Consider the following 19,713-nt stretch of genomic DNA (forward strand, 5'->3'; position numbering starts at 1 on the left):
AGATGCCAGCTGATGACAAGCCCAACTGCAATCATCTACCTTATATGGATAACAAAAGGTTCCATGACAAATCAGAAGGGAAATCAGAGCTTACTTCCATTATGACACCAAACTTGTTTACAGACTTTATTATCCAGGCTTTCTGCTGTGAGCTTATTATTGCGATCGTAAATATCAAACACGCGTGGTTTTGGAGGGTTTGAAACATAGATTATGCCGCTGAGGTGACAAACCTAAGAGCAAATTACAGTATAACACGATCAGAGAGAAATGGTGCGGAAACAGCAGAGAGGGTACAGATGTCCCGAAACAAAGATTTCACCACAGGGGATGCTTTGGCTACCTCTGGGGTCAGGGGGAGTGTTTCCTATCAGGCAATCGTGACATTTTATGAAAGGCTGCACGGGGGTATTTTGTTCTTACCCTGATAAAACTGATGAAACGACCAGCCTACTAAACTATATGGAGCGGCTGTGGTAATGTGAGGTCAGAGCGCATGCCAATGGCGGACAAAGAAGGACATTTTCTATAAATAGACTGTCATATGGGCCGATAATAGTTAGTAATTCATGTGAAGGCGGCCAAGCACGCCAACCGGTTCCTTACGAGAGCAAGTGCAACACATGCAGCCTCCTCATCATGTATTCTACTACAGAGCCTTGACGCCCCCGAATGCCTCCCACGGACTTCAACGCTTGGATGATTAGATGAGAAAATGTAGATGTCCACTTATCCACCAAATTCCAGTATTTAAGGATGGTCCAGCTTATGCTTCAGGCTCCTAATGGAAGATGTCACGGGCGGGGGGAGGGAAATGTCAAACACCCCGATATCACGGTAACCTTCATTAAGTCATAAACGACTATTTGGAGCTGAGGTGTTTCTCCTTATGTCGCCTTATTGACACTGGGTGATAGGGGCTACATTTAATGCAGCACAGTAATACAGGAAGGCACGACCGAGCAATTGACAGCTCACTGGGCCTACATTTTCGATAGCTCCAGCGTGGTGTGCATCTGAATACACCAATGAAATATTAGTCTAACCCGCCGTGGAGAAAGCGATTGAAACCTTTATTTTGAAAGACTTCGCTGCTCTATCGCGTCAACGCGGCTTAAAAATGCAAATTCTTACGTATCAAGTGAGCTATGCAATCAGCCACCACGGAATTAGGAGGATTTCTTTCTTCTTCTTTTTTTTAAACGCACACAGCCTGTGCCTTTTCCCCCGGCAAGTCGTTCATGAAACCCTCAAGAAGGCAGGGGAAAAAAACCTTCGCGCATGTCAGGCGTTCATTCTTCTGTAATGAAAATCACAGATCTGATGTGAGGTAAAATAAACGCACGGGCTTTACCTTTATCGATGTTAATTCCTCTTCTTCGCCGCTCTAGACGGCATCTTGTCGCCTCCATTCACCCGAGCAGCCTCTCTCAGCATCCTGCGCTGTCATTGGGCAGCGGGCACGCTCTCTCTCCTCCTCTACACGCCAGGGAGCAGCATCACCACTACTGCAAGTGGCAGCTGGCGGGAGGGGATGGGCGAGAGGGATGCGGAGAGCGGCCTGCGCTGAATCTCACATCTTGGTGCTGAATGGGAATCACTGACCATTCCCACCCACATTAGTAGAAGATATTTGGATCTTGTTTTATTTTATTTTCTTTGCACGTCTCTCTGTGCCAATAATAGCGCATCAAACCTGCGTGCACAGGGCCCTGGAAGCACTTTGATGCTTCCAGGTGCCCAAGTGTCCTTGTGTAAGATATCGAACCCCAGATTGCTCTCCGATGCGTTCATCAGAGTATGAATGTGTGTGTCTGTTAGATAGACAGCACTTAAGTGTAGAAAAATCGTGCTTGTATGAGTGGGTAAATGAAGCATGTTGTGTAAAGCGCTTGGAGCGCTCAAGTGGAGTAGAAAAGTGCGATATAAGAAACAGTCCATTTATAAAGATATGTTAAGTAGCCCAAAAAGGCTGGATTGGTTATAATGTAAGTACAATAACACAGAGTCATAAAGATACTTGAATCAGGTCACAGTTTGTTTACCAAAGCAAACAAATATATCGTGCTTTAAAAAACACAAAAAACCCCACTGGAAATCTTTTTTTTTTTTTTTTTTTTTTTTTTTTTTTGGTAGTCACTCACTTTTTGGCACACCACGGGCAGTCCAGCTTTACATGCTTTACAACACCCCAAATACAAGTGTGGTGGTTAGTTATCAGCTCCTGCACTTAGTCTGCTGCTTTAAGTAGTAAAATTGTGTATTTAATATTAGATACAAGGACAAATTACAATCAAATTATTATGTGATTGTATTGAACTGATTATATATGATTATATTGCACTGACCTTTGTTTAAGTACAAATCAGTTTGGATCATTGACAAAATATACCTGAATACTTTTTTTATTCAACAAGTAGTAGAAAGTAACTCAGTACATTTACTAAAGTATTTTAAGGTTACTTATGTATAGCAGGACTCAAATTTGTTTTTTTAATCACCTGTTTCTATCATTAGGGCTTAGTCTGTGTGACAGCCTCAGCTCTTTACAGCAAAGCCCGTATGTTTCTGTGACCTATCTGTAGAATGATAGGTCACAGAATCAGGACCACTCTTGCACATCTGATCTAGTTCATTCTTTCTCATCAAGCAGAAGAAACAATCTGCTTGCATGAAAGTGGATCAAGTGCATTTTATTACATATTAATGTCTGTTAGAGTGATTAAAGCCAGTCCAGGTTTGGTTTACATAAGCTACGGGCCTTAATCAGAAAATCCATAATAAAAAGTTGTAAATCAGTCCGATGAAAGGAAACAAACCAGAAAACATGCAGACCATCCTTGAAAACATGGTAAAGCTTAGCAATTAGCTTAGCAATTAGCTTAGCAATTAGCTTAGCCTTGCATGAAGCTCAGAAACAACAGGAAACCGCTACCGTTGCTGTATGTATAAGACATAAAAATCTACTGCATTGATCAGCAACTCAAGGCCTCATTAATTAACTTGAAATTGGTCTTGTTTAATGTAGTGAAAGCTTTAAGCTTTAGGCAGTTTCTGCCTCTGTATTCAGTCAGAGGCAGAAACTGTTTCATCTGATGCACTGGTAATCTTACAGCAACAACAAAACTTCATGCAGTAACATTTTACCATACAGACAAGAGAGTGATATTAATCTTCTCTAACTCTCCACAAACACAATAGGAATGCCCCCACACCCAAAAAACATCCTCTTTAAAATATGAAAGCAGCCCTGAACTAGGACAGATAATCTTTGTTTTTAAATCAAACCACTGGAAGAATCACAGAGCCAGAAAAGCACTGACACATTGTGTGCTCTTTTATAAAACAGTATTCAGCCTGCCAGCATTATAAATCAAATTTGCCTGAGGGTAACCACGAATCTGTTGAGCTGCTCTGACAGAGGAACCTACGCTGCAGTGGAAATCAATCTAAACCCATGACATCATGCACTGTGATTTTACCATGAGGTGAGTGCGTCCTTCACATGTGTTTGAACACACAGCCCCGAGGGCTTTTCCAATTCCGAACAATTTCCCCCTGGCTCCTGTCTTCCTCCTGTTCTCACCAGCCTTCAGGCCTCCTGGAATTACAGGGACTTTCTCCAATTTTACATTGTAAACACTGACGCTAAGTGTGCTTGACAGGGCCCAAAGGAGAAGCATCAGCATTTCTGTGTCCTGAACACACAAACACGCCAGCTCACATGGTCTCTCTGTTTCTGAAGCTCTTTATTTCATGCGCACACGCCAGTATCCAGAAACAATAATGAGGGGGAAAGAGGAAGCAGTAAAACACCCTTTGGGCATGTTGACTGAATAATCTCTTCTTCTATCTTCCTCTGATGTTTCCATTATCATATCTCATAACCAGCAGGACCTCTTTTTTGTTGTGAGTGCTAGCCATAAGGTTTACTTGCCTCATGTGTGACATCAGTGCCACGGTCAGTTTGCTCAGTATTTAAGTGTTTTAGACTTTCAAGTTTTGTTTTTGTAAATATCTGATGTGATTGTTGGCTTACTTAGAATTTAGGCTGTTTCATGTATTTCCCCACTTTAGTGTATTTAGTGCTGTTCTCGGTCCTTTAGAGTTTAATTCCTCCTTCAGTGTGCCATCCTCTCTTGTCAAGTCTCCTGTATTAAGTTTATTCCTTTGTCTGTTTTCCAAGTTGACTCACTTCCGGCTTTATTTTGATAGTCCATTGTTCCTTGTGCTTTGCTTTTAGTTTTTCTTCCCTTCTCCCATCTTCTGTGATTTAGTTCAGGTGTTGCCTCGTTCTCTCCATCTGTTTCCACTTCGCTGATTGCCCTTCTCCCTGTCTGTGTGTATGCAGTGCCATGTGTCCTATTAGTCTTTGTTAGAGTGTCTGCTCTCCTGGCAGTTCCCATTCCCTGTGTGTGTTTTCTTGTAGTTCATCATTTCCAGTGTTTCCCTTATTTTTTCTTGTTAACACTCTATTAAATCATTTGCTTTATCATCACCTCTGCCTGCCCGAGAGCCTGCATTCAGGCCATCCTCACAACACTGAACGCAGTTTGTAACATCCACAGACCCATGACAATCAGAGGCAATCTCTCTTCTTAACTTTTGAATTCAATTAGGTGAGTTTAAGGCCACGATCCCAAAGAATTTGCATGGACAGGTACTGGTACACACTCCTACATATCTTAAGTATCTCACACTACCCAAAATATAACCAGCACTGCATCAAAAACACTAATGCCAAGTGCCACAAATCTAACCCCAAAAGCTCCATCACTCCATCACAATGTGGAAAGTTCACAAGAAACCACTAAGTTGTCAAATAATAACAACAACTGTATTAAAAATTATTCTGAAATGTGTTACGGATTGTAAATCTGTAACAAAGAGAAATCTTATTTTAAAAACATGAGAAAGGAATAAAATAAAACAAAATGCCAATAGTGAACCACTGAAAAAGAAAACCGCCTGTATGAGACACACACACAGGAAACGCACATGCTGCAAGGGTAATGAAATGAAGGTGAAACAAATAAGGGAAGAGTAGGTAGTCACACAGACAGGAAACCCTCATGGGCAAGAAGGGAAGTTTCTTAAATGAAAAGAGAGCTAAAAATAAAATAGGAAGCAGTAATAAAAATGTGAGGAAACAAAACATTCATTAATGCATATGATATATTGATGTGTAAGCTTTGTGCGGGGGGGAGGGTGGTTGTTTATTTTATCTAGCATTATGTTTTTAGAGGCAGTGGGGTTTTATGTGGCTTGTTCTGATAACTCTGTATCCAAACAATGGAAACAGTGAGACAACTGAATCAAAACTTAAATCTTGGTTTTATTAAAATTGGTTTATCTCACGCTACAAAAAACCCCAGACCCCGAGAGCCAAGTGCTCACGAACATTATAAAGTTTGTGTGAGCAGTTTCATTATTACCCAGAAGCACACCCAGAAAGGGGCCAGTGTTCAGCTGAAATGAACAATCAACTGATTAGTTGTTCAAAACATTGCTGTTGATATTGTGAGTTCTCTTAACTGCTTACGTTTTTTAAAATAAACAATCCTAAATGAAAACTAAAAACAACCCTTTAATGAAACTTTGTGCTGATGCTCAGACAAAACAATGCATTCAAATATGATGGATTTCAGGGAATATTGGTGGGAATTTGTTCCCTCTTCTTTATCCTTACTTTGCTGGAGAAACCTGGAGTTTCGCTGAACGCTGATGGGTCGGTGAAACACGGCTGTCAGTCAGAGTAGCACTATGACATAAAAAAATATCAGAAATGTCCTTTTTGAAAAGTTTTTAAAATCAGTATTTGCACTGATAGGCATATAAATAATTGTACAAAATGTCACCATAATAAAACCGAGTCTTAACAATTTCTTAAAAAATTTCAAAATCGAATCGTTGGAATTCTTTTTTTTGACATATGCTATTCAAGCAATATGTTTTTCTCATATTTAGTTTTTCTTGATAGAGTCATATTGTCTTACATCAAGGCATCCAGCACCGTGACAATAATAATTTGAGTTTACTTTTTAGTCATCAATTTCCGTTCTTAAATTAAAATTAATAAAACTTAGCCAATCAATGGCGAAACAAAGTCATCAGTCCATAAAGGCGCACAGAGAGGGGTTGTTTCATTATTTAAAGGACTGCGAGCGGGTAGGTTGAGACTGTGACGGGTGAGGGAGGAAACCCTGTTTATTTAATTTCAATAGCCTGATTAATGTTGCCATATTTAGGGCTGATAGGGTTATGGATCTGTTTTTTGATGGTTTCAAACACATCAAAGTCCTGTTAAGCATCTCCTCAGTCTGTAAAAGTCGCTTTTAGTTTTTCTGTACACTTTTCATCGTACACTTGTCTGGTTTGTTATGTGTTTAAAAGATTTAGAAACAGGGAGTGCTGCACTCGCAGGAGATTTCTCAGAAATGAGTAGCACGGTGAATCAGTTTAAATTTAAAGCCTCAATTCCTGTAATCTTTGAGCCCACTGAGTGATCGTAACGGTGACTAAATTGTAGAATGAGTGGCCCTCACTTCTGGTCACCCTCTGCTTCTACCTCCATCACTTGAGGATGAGTCATAAACTGCTTCTCTCAGGTCATGGCTGATGTTAATAACTGCTTAATCCTTGGAGCCAAAGTCTGTCGTCATGGCTTTCAGGAAATGAATGAATGTGAGCGTACCAATTATAGTTTAATCATTTATCACATATGCCCTTAATATGAGGACATCCAGGTTAAGTGACCTACAGTATAACTGGGTTCAGCAATAACAGGCAATTAATCAGCCTGATGTATACAGTCGTTCATCTGTTCTGCACTGAGAGACTGGATAGAGCTGGCTCAAAAAGCCTCAAAGACCACCTCTGTGAGAGAAGAAATATGTCCATAAGTTACTATAGAGCCCAGCAGTGTCATTTATGATGTTATGATGTTAAATGTGTCCCATTAGAACTCCTTAAAGTTACAAAAAGGCTGGACACCCGTGATGTAGAGCTGGCTGCTGGACTTGGCAATAAATCTTTGTTAGGAAAAAGATTTAGGAGTTAAAGCTTTGCGGCGCTCTCACTGATGGGTGATATCAGCTAACAGTGATTCTTTTAGTCTCGTTTTAACCTTTGTGGCCCTATGGCTCCATCATCTGTATCAAAGAGTATATCTTCTGTGAAGTCCACTCTATGCTTCCTTCGAAGTATCAAAGACTTCGGTAAGGTCCTCGGTAATGCTAATTAACAGGACCAATAGATCCCTCACTGCTGAGACTTCCGTTTTGTTTCTAGCTGGACTTCACATTTATAAAAGAAGAATATCTTTTGTATCCCAGAAAACATGTCTCTTCTTTAACATGCTGCCCATATCTTAAACTTTGGAGGAAATGTGATGGTGTGTGTGTTTTGTAATCAAAAGATCTTTCATTGTTGCATTTGCAGGTCAGCACAGAAACTGACCTCATTAAACAAATCATTGACCTTTTTGCCTGTAAAGTCGGGTGCAAATTCAGTTTAATCCTTTCACATCCCAGTGTAGTCTTTGACTATGCAGTCCAGCACAGTTATAATTGACTACCTCTGAGTCAGGATTAGCATCAAGGGCGTAGCACTGAAGGATGAGTTTAAGGTTTCATCCTGTTTTGCATTTAGAGGGTTCCAGTTGGTTATATTATTATTTTTAAGCTATTCTCTTGCTTTTCTATTCAGAAATAACCCCTGAAGTGTGATGATTAAACACTTCGAATGCACGAATACATTATTTCTATCTGCCTCTCCAAACTCTAAGTTATAAAGTATACTGCTCAAAAAAATAAAGTTAACACTTGATTATCAACAAAGTCGGTTAGACTTCAGGGATATCAATCTGTTCAGCCGGGCAGCAGAAGCTGATGTGAATCAATTTTCTCCTTCTGGCCAAACTGTCAGAAAGAGAAGGTGCCATGAGGGCTCGCTGTCCTTTACTGGGACCTGTGCTCACAGCCAGGCAAGGTAAAGCTCAATTGGTATTCATCCAAGAGCATTAGAGCTGGCAGGTGCACCACTGGTGTCCCGTTCTCTTCACACATGATGTTGCAGGCAGCATAACATTTCCCACGTCATGTCCACACTCTGTAACGCCTGTCACACATGCTCAGTGTGAACCTGCTCTCATCTGAACAAGGCGCCAATGGCAGACCTGTCAGTTCTGGTGTACTCTGGCGTATGCCAGTCGAGCTGCGTGATGCTGGGCTGTGAGCACAGGTCTCACTAAAGGGTATCACGATTTTTTTTCAGTGCTTATGTGGAACTTTCAATTCAATTCAATTTTATTTATATAGCGCCAAATCACTACAGCAGTCGTCTCAAGGCTGTAACTTTCTTACAGTTTGGTAAGTAACGTACACACGAACAGTCCATTGGAGTTCATTCTCCTGTTCCTCCTTGCTCCTTCTACAGCCCTGCACTTAAAATGAATATTTTAACAACATCATAAAGAGCTTATCCACAAGTGCACATTTTATTTATTTTTACTATGTGCATCTTACATTAAAAATAAAATGACATTGACTCCAATTCTCTATCACACCAGTTGAGGGCAGTCAAGATTAGGAAATGTGGGTGTTGATTTCTTACTGTGTGGTATGGCGAGCTGTTCAGTGGGTGGTGTTTTATAGTAAGGTGATGGGCAATTCAGCACATTGTAGAGTAGTACACTATTGTACTGCACCGCCATCAATTCAAGCACAATTCAGCAACTTGAATGCACTGCAACTTCAAAGCCTATTTGGAGGACCAGTAAGTCAAACAGTGTTGCAGGTGAGGACACATTATACGTGTAAGCAGAATTGAAATAAACAGTGAATTATTATTACATGGATGACAAAAAGCCAGGACACACAGATCAACCTGGTTTCTCAGGTTTCAGGTAAATATCTGGCACAATGTGCATATGAAACACAGACCATCCTTTTCATAGTTTTCTTAACAAATTTTAAATCCAGCAGTATTTCCAAGAATATTTGTTATTAAAAGGTACATTCTTCAATCTCAATGAGAATATCATGAATAAAAATCAGGATCTTCATCATGTTGCATCCTTCAAACCACGCAGATGACACGTGACACAAGGCACACGTTAGCGACGATAGGAACTGTAATCGGTTTGTTCTGACATGCACACATGTGCAGACTCAGTCACGAATACTCACACACTCACACCTCCATCTCTCCCTATGCATTGGCAAACGCTCCACTTCACGCTGATCCTTCCCCTCTACCACCCACACCGGGATAAGTCATCCCTGCCTCAGCATGTAAAGCCTAGTCTCATCTGAACAGTATCATTGCCTTCGAGGGTCTTATTCTTGATCTTTTCCTCTCCTGGCTGGCAGCAAACCTACCGCACAACTTGCCTACAACTATGAGTCTATATCGGTGTCTCACATGCACATACTCACACAGAGACCCCAGACAGAAATCACAATATACTCCTTTTCTTTTTATTCTTTTCTCCATTTGGAAATTGCAGGGTCAATATTTTCATTAATCACATTACTTGACATGATGCACCAAAATTTTTACTCTGCTTACAGGAATACACTGAATAAAACACAAGGTTTCACAATGGATACACGACTGACATTTTGCCCATTGCACTTACAACAGTGAATGACATTTTTCCAAATTTTTAGTTTCCTTTTTTTCCCGTTGCTTCCCTTCGTCACCTCGCGGATCACACCCACCAAACTAAAGACCTCCTGATAGTCTGACAAAGGCATTCTGCTCTGCAATTGCCACGGAGGTTTTTTTTTTTCTCCTCGTTTAACAAATACAATATGTATAGAAACTCCACAGAGACTGGATATGTTTCTGAATACAAGGTTTGTTCCACTGTTGTAAACAGTCAATACAAGTCAGCCACATACACTATGCTTATGCAGTAATAATGATCATCGTCATCATTAGTTTTATCGTCATCATCCTCATTATTGTGATAATAAATATTCTTTTTATACACAAAAGTTGGCAGCAAATACGGCATGGGGATGCACATGACAGCCGTACTCGAAACTCAAAAGCTGTACAGAAGAATGACTTTATATTTACAGTAAGAATGTGAGAACGTGCCCGTCTGCCCTTCTGTTAATAATGTTCTGTTTAGTATCATGCGCCTCGCCGTCGCTCCTCACCGTGTTTTTATGCAAGTATTAACGTTGTTCAGAGAGAGGCACTGTCACGCAACCTCGATATTCCTGTGTTTCATCAAGCATCGAGTGCTGCCAGTCAGGCTTGTGCTTTCAAAATGACATGCCCTGATTTGTGAATGACTGGCTGAACATTTTACTCATTGTTATTCTCTACGTTGGCCTATGAACGTCAAGGTTTGTTAGGCAAACCTCGGTGAAATCATGCCTTACCTTTTTTTTTTTCCTTTTTTCCTTTTTTAAATTCAGGTACAACTTCCAAGAATATAGTTTCTAATCATGCACCTTTCCAATGGCTTGGCTGCTGAGTGGGTTAATCAACAATGAAATATCTGATAGAAGCATTCCATTCATCCTTACAGGTTATACTGACACCCAATATGTACATTGACACATATTAATGAGGAGTGCTGACCATCTGTATCACAGGTTTTATAGCAGCACAGACAGTCACTGCAAGCCAAACACTGAGGAGCCCAGGTCAGCCAAAACGCACAAAAACTGAATGAGGGCTTACGAACAGCCAGACAAAGCCAAGCAAACCCATGCTTCAAAGCAACATGATGGTGGACATTCATAAAACCGACAGTCTAACACAGTTTACCCTTTGGCAACAAGTCCCCCATGCGGGGAGTGAGGGGTCAAAACATGCCACAGAAAACAAAAACAAAAAAACAAACAAGAACTCTAGTTCAATATTCAAATTCATACAGACAAGTTGCTAAGTAAAAACGTTTTCAGTACTTTTTTTTCTGCTTTCGTAGTTCATAATTCTCTTGTTTTCTTGTGAGTACAGTGATGATAATAAACTGTTTTAGGCTGAATCACTTCCAGGTTCAAAATGAGTCATTGCATAGAACATTTGAATTGATAATTGCTTTCGTCCTCTCCTGTATCTGTCTGTGAGTGTAGGTGTGTGTTTGTGTGTGTGTCCGCATGTGTGTACGTGTGTGTCTTTGTACAAATAGAGGCAGTGGCCCCAGCTTGTTAGTGAGATCATCTCGTTGGTTTATTGGTAACCTCATCAATCAGCAGGAGGTTAACAGGTCTATTTGGAGAGAACTCAATTAGCCTTGGCTCTGAAGTGTAACAGGGATGCAAAGTGTGTAACGTGTGCAGTATGTGTGTGCGTGTGTTTGCAGGAAATTGGTAGAGAGAGAGAAAGAGAAAGTGAGAGAAAGACAGAAAGAGAAAGTGAGAGTGTGTTCGTACCTGTCTGCATGCTCTTATGCGTCTGCATATACCATGCATGTTTGTACACGGTACTGTGATTGTAAACCCTCTGACAAATTGTATTACGGCTAGTTATTGACAGAAGTGTCTGATAATACCCTTCACTACTATAAACTACATTTATGTGCTATATAGCATTTTCTGCATGCTATTGCTTTTAAAAATGAATAAGCAAATTAGTTTGATGCGAGAAAACAGAGATTCAAATAAATACAAAGTGAAAAATAGATAATATAAATAAAAAGTTTTACCAAAGTAAACCACATAACAAAAAAAGTCACAGAAAAGTGATTCATTAAATACACAAAACAACAAATTTACATAATTATATCTCTTGTTTTGTCTTATGTACATACAGTAGTATACAGTGTAAAAACAAATGCGTGACAATATGAACGTTTTCAAACATATGAGGTATACAAGTAAAAACGTACCGAATAAGGCTCTTCCATTCAGTGAATATATCAGGCAAAAAAAAAGTGAAAAGAAACTAAAAGATGAGCCAAATCAATGAAAAGGATAAAGTCCCAGAATGCTCTGGGGCTGACTACAACGATGGCTTTGTGATGGCTAATAAAGAGTCGTGGCCATTCTTTCATTTGGTCCTCTCATCCGTGTGAATCTCACACATGTGGGCACACCGGTAGTAATTTCCCTTCCCTAAAAACCTACAGCTAATGACTAGCGGCATCTTCGAGGTGGTGAAAAAGTATTGATATGGGCTTTTTTTTCTCTTTTTTGCAGTTTTTCATTTGTGCGTGCATTCTCATGTCCACGTTTACACAATGCATTCTGTAGACACTGAAACAACAACAAAATAAAAGACAAATAAAAACACATTCAAAGACAGGGTCATTTTCCCTATACTGGAATGTACTGTAGAGATCAGAGAAACCAAGCCTTGAAGAGTTTTAGTGGCGTCATCAGGTTGGTCGTCATTGTCGTGATATGCAGGTTCTGCTCCAGGTATGTGGTGCCTTTTAGGGCTAAGATTGGTCTCTTTGGTACAAGGTAAAACCTATGAAATCTGACTTCTTTTTATTGATTTTCCACCATGTTTTGCATGAAAATACTCTGAAGGCATCAAAGTAGAATCAAGTATCCTTGAAAGACATGAGTGGTGTCACATTAAAACCCCTGTAGAGGGCGCTGTGAGGCTTTCTTCATTGAGCTGCTTCAAAGGAGGGACACGCAAGGATGAGCATGCTGACTTTCCCCTATGATATCCACCTGCCTCAGTTAGTGGGGCTTTTACTGTCACACAGATCCCAGGAGGACTTTTTCTTTTTTTAAAAAAGGATGGGAGGCATGACTTGCTCTTTCCAGTTTGCCTCATCCCCATTATCCACCTGAAATAGAGACAATGGAAATGTTAATGTTGGCAGAAATAAATGAAACCTTAATGCACAACAGAGGCTAGTTAAATTAAAACAATACAGTTAAAAGAAAAATACCAAAAATGACGTTAAAAAAACCCATATTTTTGTAAAAAGCAATCACATAGTGACAGAGATTAAAGCTTTCTTTCTTCTGTTCATGTCACGACGCAGCCTGCCCACCACATCCTCCTTCACATGACACTCCAGCCTATCACAGCCCTGCTGGTCCTGGCAGTAATTCACTGAGCCACTGGGTCTGGTTTATCTCTACATTTCCCCTCTGACTCCTCAGAGTGGCAACCAACAGAGATGACCAACACAGTTGCTGACATCAATCCAAACTCGACAGCAGACAGAATCAAAGCTAAATGATAGATCTTCACTCAAATAAACTTCAACTTTGTCCCTGCGTGAGTTTTAACACAGGCAAAAGAGAAAAAAAAGCGAGCTTTGAAATCTGCTTTATTTGCACTTTTGCAATTCTGCTCCATTGAGCAGAATTTGTTCATTCTACCATGTAATGAATTACAATGAGTCATGAATCTGTGTCCCTACATGTGCTCTTGTCTCTGTGTGTCTTTGCGTGTGTGCAACTAAAGCCACGCCACAGTTAGCTTTCGCTGGCTAATTATAGCCCAGTGTGCTTGGCCCAGATTATCGGAGGTGTGTTTAGTTAGGAGGTAAACTATTCTAGTGCAGACCTCACTTGCTCTTGGTTTCTGCCTATCATCTCTGCTACACAAACTTCAAGTGGACAGTAACAAAACTGTAAAAAAAAAATGCACATGCAAAGAAAAGTTAATTAAACCAGCAACACAGGCATACATTCACACACAAGAACACAGATGTGCAGCATGTGAAAGTGACTTGCCGTTGGTCTAATGAGGCCTCAGATGTCTTCGCAATCATCGTTCTGGGACCATAGTTCTGTATAAGCCTCCACTTACTTTCAGCCCTCTGCTCAGGACTTGTAACACTGTGCTGACGAAGCGATCGCCCTTATTTAATCCACTTCAGTCATGCGCCCATGTCTGGGGAATTGAGTGCTGACAAGGCATCCTTTGATTCCACCTCTGTTTAGCAATTCGGGGTAAAGGAGAGGTACCGCGAATCAGTTCAAATATACAATCAAGACATTTAATGAGTCATCACTTCACTTGAGTCTTCTCATTATGCAGACATGGACTATGCTAATCTATGTAAATATACCCTGATAGAACACTTAATCCATTAATCAAAGTGAGACAGCATTTTATGTTTTCACAGCTTGGAGTGTTGGTGTACCCCAAGAAAACCAAAACACAAACCTAAATGCATAAAAAATACCACCAATGATCAATAGCATAACATCTGCTGCATTTACTACATACAAAATTATCAAATCTTTCAATAAGTTACTATTATGACGTGGTTTTCGACTGCTTAGTGGTGCTTTGTCCCAAAAAAATAAAAAAATAAAAATCAAAGTCGACCTGTTACGATTCCCTTTCAAATGTACACTGTTAAAATGTTGACGCTCACATTAAACATAACAAAATTCAGACAATGAGGCCAGTGTATGTGTAAGTATTTTCTTATTCAGCCTTTTTTCAAGCAGACAATTAATAAATACATTGGAGCGTTAAACCCTTTAAATCTCTTTCAAACTTGTCCTAAAAGTAGAGATACTCACTGATGCATTCAGCATTCCTCCCTGTCCTCTAAAAAGTGAAATGTATTAAAGCAGTTTCATAGGTTTTTCCAGTACAAAGCTACCAATCCAACTTATTTCCACTCTGCAAACCCTGGAAAAAAGCAGCACAGTAGAAAGAAAATGAACATGTTAAATAATAACCACACATATTTCCCTTTTCTAAGCAGTAACTATTCAAAATTTGGAAGTGTTCCATCATTTCTGTTGACAGATGTCAGCCCGTCATCATTTCTCTAACGCAATCCGTGCTTCTAACATAACAGCTTGAAAAACAACAAAAATGTATACATTTTTATAATTTCAACAAGTCTCTTATTAAGAACTACAGTTTCATTACCCTCCTCTCTACAGTTCACCAGAATGAAGTGAACTTCTTCCCAAGGCCGGACAAAGCTGCAAGAATGACAAAAGAGAAGAAGGCAAATATGAAAAAACAAGAAAATCCAAGAGCTTAGTTTTAGCTGTAATAAATTTCTCTGTTTTACCATATCATAGCAAAACTAAACCTAAAGGAAAACTCTATTTCAATAAATCAAAGTATTAATGAGAGTACCATCTCCCAGTTTTCCTGCTTGCTCTGCAGCTCCTCCTTGCAGTATTTTGGTGAGAACATTCTCCCCTTCAGCAGGTGCCTGGCCTGCTGTAGCGCTGCCTATACCTCCCGGTTTGCTACCGATCCCAACGGGGGCAGCCTTGGAGCCTACAAACAACAACAACAAAAAATCTAAATCATCATGTACTGTGTGCCATATTTTTGCCTGTGGCGGTGGTTATGGCATCTTGACAGTGATACTATGACGTACCAATGCCTGTTAGAGGTGGCGTGGCTATTTTGGTAGGCTGAGGTGCTATTGGGATTCCTGCTGTAGGTTTCATTCCTGTGGCAGCTGCTGCAGGCGTGGTATCCATTTTTGCCTGAACAAAAATCAAGACAAATACTGAGTACGGGGAAACTGAAACTACTGAGTGGATTTCTGAGTGAGTCACGTTGTTCTCACACTTGCATTTCAGCAACAGCATCAAACAACAGCTTTATCCATAGTGGCATTTGGAACCGTTTTTGAAAGCTGAATAGGACACACCAGTGCAATTCACTGCTTATAATTATTATATCATCATAAAAGGCTTCTGTGGATTATTTAGAAAACACAACTACTTAAAATATGTCGCCATAAAAACATGTATGTTGTTGTATATGGGGAAAGCAAGGCCAGGTGTAGCTCTACTTACCGCTGCAGGTGGTTGCCCTGCTGCCGACCCTACTCCAGGCTGTCGTCCCTGTGCTGGAGCTTGGCCAGCTTTTGGCTGCTGCTGTGCTGGTCCAGCCCCTGCACTTGTTGGTATAGGCTGACTGCTTTGTATCTGGCCTTGCTGCAGCGGTTGCTGCTGCTGCTGCTGCTGTTGTTGCTGTTGTTGCTGCTGCTGCTGTGCATTCTGCTGATGGTGCTGCTGCTGAGCATGTTGGGTACCATCAAGTGGCTCAGAGCCTGGATGCCTCCCCGACTGGTCCTGCCCACCTGACCGCTGCTGTCCAGAATGGCCCTGAGAGGTCTGCTGTTGCTGTGGTTTAGGCCCTGTTGCAGTGGGATCCTGTCTCCGGGACGTTGAGCGATCTCCTTGTCCCCTCTGACTCCTTCCTGCAGTGCCATGGTGATGACCGGAGTCACGAGAGAAGTCTCCTGAGTTCCGAGGGCTTCCCTGGGCAGAACGTGAGTCTGCACCGCTCCTTCTTTGTAAAGATGAGGAACTCCGGCCATCAGAACGGCCAGATGGGTCTTTGGGGTGTGTCCTGGAAGACCGAGAGGACCTGGAGTCTTCTGTGGAGTGGCGGGAAGAGCTGTGTCTGCCAGGGGTGCTGCTGTGGTGACGGTGGTCCCGTGGTGTGGAGGATGAGTGGCGTTGGTTGTACTCATCCTGTGGACCGTATTCCTCTGGAGGCTCGTCGTAATCATGGTAAGTATGTTTACTACGTCTGCCTGTGGACGAGTGACTCCCGCCTCCATGATGTCTTGAGCGATCAGAACGAGCCTCCCGTGGTTTCTCAAACCAGTCAGTCTCCTCTTGACCCAAATGATAAGCTTTTCAAAAATCAATACAGACATGATCAGTCAATGTCAGTGGTATTGCTTTGGCGGGTGGAGTAGCATGCAGACTGATGACATGCAAAATATCTGTAAAGCCATGCTCCATATTCCAGAGCCATGCAGATGTTTAAAAAAAAACAAAAGGAAAAAAAGAAGCAGCATTCACGGCCCACCTCATACATAAAAACTATGCATGCAAAACATGAATATAAAACATTTTTGGCATTGTTTGACAAAGGAAAAAAAATAAATAAATCAAAATAAAAATGGTGATGTTCTCCAAACTTGGCATGCAGTCTTTTCAGCACAGAGGAACAAACTACAGCACAAATAATTCAGCACCAGTTACCTTCACTGTCAGAAACAGCACAATGCATGTCATCTACAAGATAAGGGTCATCTGGTTTATAGACATGACTCCTGGGCAGGTCCTTCTTATGATGGTCCTGTACATCTGGAAGTGAATGGCTGGAGCCGTACTGGTTTCGCACGTCATGGGCTTCTGATATGCCAGAGCTTCTTCCCATGCCGACAGGCTTTCCAACCGGACTGAGCGGGCTCTCCTCTTCTGAATTCTGGCGCATAGGAGGCCTTCCACTGCGGCTGCTTCTTTGAGATCGCTCCATAGCATCTCTTTCATACGATTTACTCCGGTGCCCTGTGGCATCTCTGGAAGAAATCTTGTCCATACCATATCCTGTAGACCTGGACCTACCAGAGCTATACATGCGGTCCTCTTCCTCAAGACCTTCACGACTGGTGCCATAATATTTCTGCTGGTCGTATGCACTTTTCTTCATCCCGTAGGTGGCATCATCCTGAAGCTTCTTGGATCTGGACACCACTGTACAGGAACCCCCCGTTGATGTTGTCATTGTGTAAGAGGCAAGGTCAGACTCCACATCCCGTGCTTCTTCAATAGGGGAGAATTTTGAAATTTTCTGCTCCATTCCCTGCTTCCTGTGTTTACTACGTTTAGAGGAGACTACGGCAGGGGCAAGATTCTTGGAAGTTAATTTGTGGCTGCTAGAGCTGCTGCGTGATGAGTGTTTATAATCATCATAGTAATAGGAAGAGCCTCCACTCACTGTGGTGCCAGTGCGACTGTCCACTGTGGTCTGGTAACCTGTGGAACTTATAGGTTTGCCATAAGCGTCCACGGGCTCATCATCTGGCCTGCCATATGCACTTCCCCGAGCGGGGCCATTCTCACTACGATACCGCCCTCCGACTGGATGACCCAGAGCATCTGTGGGTTGCCCACTGTCTTTTGTCAGCTCGCTGATGTCATCGATCATGACATAGTTCCTAGGAATACTCTGCTCTAAGTTAGAAGTGTAGAGACCATCTGTAGCATAAGCAGATGTGGGGCTCTCCACAGAATGAGTCAGGCCTGGCTCAGGTGGGCGGTATTGTCCATATGCATTGCCATAAGCTGAACCATAGCTGCTATCTGGAGCTGATGTAGCCACAGATACTGCAGGGTTGCTGATGACCTCATAATTGGTGGGAAGCTTTTGTTCAAGGTCAGCCAAAGATGTTTGCCTTGGTCTTTGATGGACTGTGAGAATCTCAGCCTGGGGCTGATAGGAGAGGCCAGGCTGGTAGGAACTGTGAGTGGGATAAGGAAGGCTCTGTCCTGGCATAGGTTGAGCAGGTGAATGGAAGCCCTGGTGACCATGCTGTTGCATGCCAATGTCTGTCTGATAAGAGGACTGGCCATACATGCGTGAGGAATAAGTTCCCTGGTTCTGATATCCAGGGCCTGGTGGGGGATGTGGCTGGAATGTTCCAGGCTGGGGTGCAGAGGATGAAGGGTACTGAGGAGGCTGGAAACCTATCTGTTGGTAAGTGGAGCCTGGTTGCTGTGTAGATGTTTGAGGGTATGGATAAGACATATAAGATGAAGTTGAGGGATACTGGGAAGTTGCAGTGAGATCATTCGTAAACTGACTCAGTGGGGCAGTGCTGGGCCTTGTCAGCAAACCATTAGCGTCAAAGGTTCCAGTTGCAGCTGCCATCCTAAGGTTATTGAGCTCGCTGTCTGACATGTAGTCTCGGGCATCACCCATACATCGCAGGTAGGCCAATTCTCTCCTCTCTCTCTCTTTCACCATAGTCTCCTTTCGTTGTGTAATGCCTAGCTCCAAATAGCGTAGCTTGGCATCAATCTCTTTTTCTTCTTCCTCCAGTTCAGCCTGCTGCTTACGAAGCTTCGACGACTCTTGTTCCACAGCTTTTAGTTCGCTCAGAAGGCCAGCCTTGGTGACACCCTGGGCGGGTCTTGGAAGGACCCTCTGGTGCATGCCAGGAGAGCTGTACATTTGTGCTGGAGTAACAATGGGAAGTGGAGTCTCCTCTGGAGGGGGGCTGGGGAGAGTCCTCTTTATTTTCCTCATCAGAGAGTTCTGCTGCTGCTGCAGGGAGGCCATCTGCTAGGAGGGGCAGATACACATCAGCAAACACGGAGCTATAAACAGAATGTGTTTATGTAAATTAAACTCATTACTGTACACTTAGTACTCATAGAGAAGCTGCACACATCTTCATCTCTACACCGAAGCAAAGAACTATTAAGCCCTGTGTTTTGTCAGACTCCCTGACGTTAATTGAGCTATGTACTATGAGAGCCTGAAATTCATCAGTATTTTAATTAATATGGTTTAATTTTATTAAAACGTTCCACTGAAGCCAGAAATTGTAATTGAAATTTTTCATGTTATGCCAGGTTAATAATTTTAATAAAATGTTTAGAACTAAAAGTCAACACAGAGCACCACGCTATATCACACTACATAAAAATGTTCAAATGTAACCATGTTGTTTATTAAAACAGTAATATTAAAACCACTGTTACTGTAATGAACTAAGCATTAGTCTACAAAGCTATTATCTTAAAATAACAGCAATTTTTCTAAATTTAAGGCCCATAAAGGTCAATGACAAAATTTTTGATGAAATATAATGTTGAACAAATTCTGTGTTTTAGCAGTTTAGTATATGTAAAGATAAGCAGATGATGGTTAGACATACTTTTCAAGGAGAATAAAATGAAGAATAAAATGAAGCAAATGTCTTCTGATTTCACTCCAAATGTAGTTTCAGAAAAATGCTAATTTTCCCTTTACTGCTTTGATAGT

At 41.5% G+C, this 19,713-nt stretch overlaps 2 protein-coding genes across 10 annotated transcripts in view; both read right to left on the reverse strand.

Moving 5' to 3' along the window:
- erc2 (ELKS/RAB6-interacting/CAST family member 2) overlaps nt 1-1,485 on the reverse strand; it is a 46,312-nt gene extending 44,827 nt beyond the window's left edge. For all 6 annotated transcript variants that reach the window (XM_086292517.1, XM_086292515.1, XM_086292516.1 and 3 more), the window contains exon 1: nt 1,355-1,485. The gene's annotated coding sequence lies outside the window, so the exon portion shown is untranslated. The remainder of the gene's footprint in view (nt 1-1,354) is intronic.
- A 9,304-nt stretch (nt 1,486-10,789) lies between these two features.
- Nucleotides 10,790-19,713, reverse strand: part of bsnb (bassoon (presynaptic cytomatrix protein) b) — a 78,141-nt gene continuing 69,217 nt past the window's right edge. For 2 of the 4 annotated variants that reach the window (XM_086292529.1, XM_086292526.1), the window contains exons 6-13: nt 16,923-19,008; nt 15,720-16,567; nt 15,293-15,404; nt 15,043-15,189; nt 14,827-14,882; nt 14,469-14,580; nt 13,668-13,869; nt 10,790-12,766 (exon numbers count right to left, since the gene is read on the reverse strand). In XM_086292529.1, coding sequence (XP_086148655.1) covers nt 14,842-14,882; nt 15,043-15,189; nt 15,293-15,404; nt 15,720-16,567; nt 16,923-19,008 — 3,234 coding nt within the window. In that variant the 3' untranslated portion in view covers nt 10,790-12,766; nt 13,668-13,869; nt 14,469-14,580; nt 14,827-14,841. The remainder of the gene's footprint in view (nt 12,767-13,667; nt 13,870-14,468; nt 14,581-14,826; nt 14,883-15,042; nt 15,190-15,292; nt 15,405-15,719; nt 16,568-16,922; nt 19,009-19,713) is intronic. The other 2 variants (XM_086292528.1, XM_086292527.1) reach the window with 2 other exon arrangements.

The sequence above is a fragment of the Aulonocara sp. 'chitande type north' Nkhata Bay genome, linkage group LG5 (assembly GCF_057382095.1).
Source record: "Aulonocara sp. 'chitande type north' Nkhata Bay isolate Kocher_YH1m ecotype deep benthic linkage group LG5, A_spYH_male_GT1.1, whole genome shotgun sequence".
Taxonomy (NCBI): domain Eukaryota; kingdom Metazoa; phylum Chordata; class Actinopteri; order Cichliformes; family Cichlidae; genus Aulonocara; species Aulonocara sp. 'chitande type north' Nkhata Bay.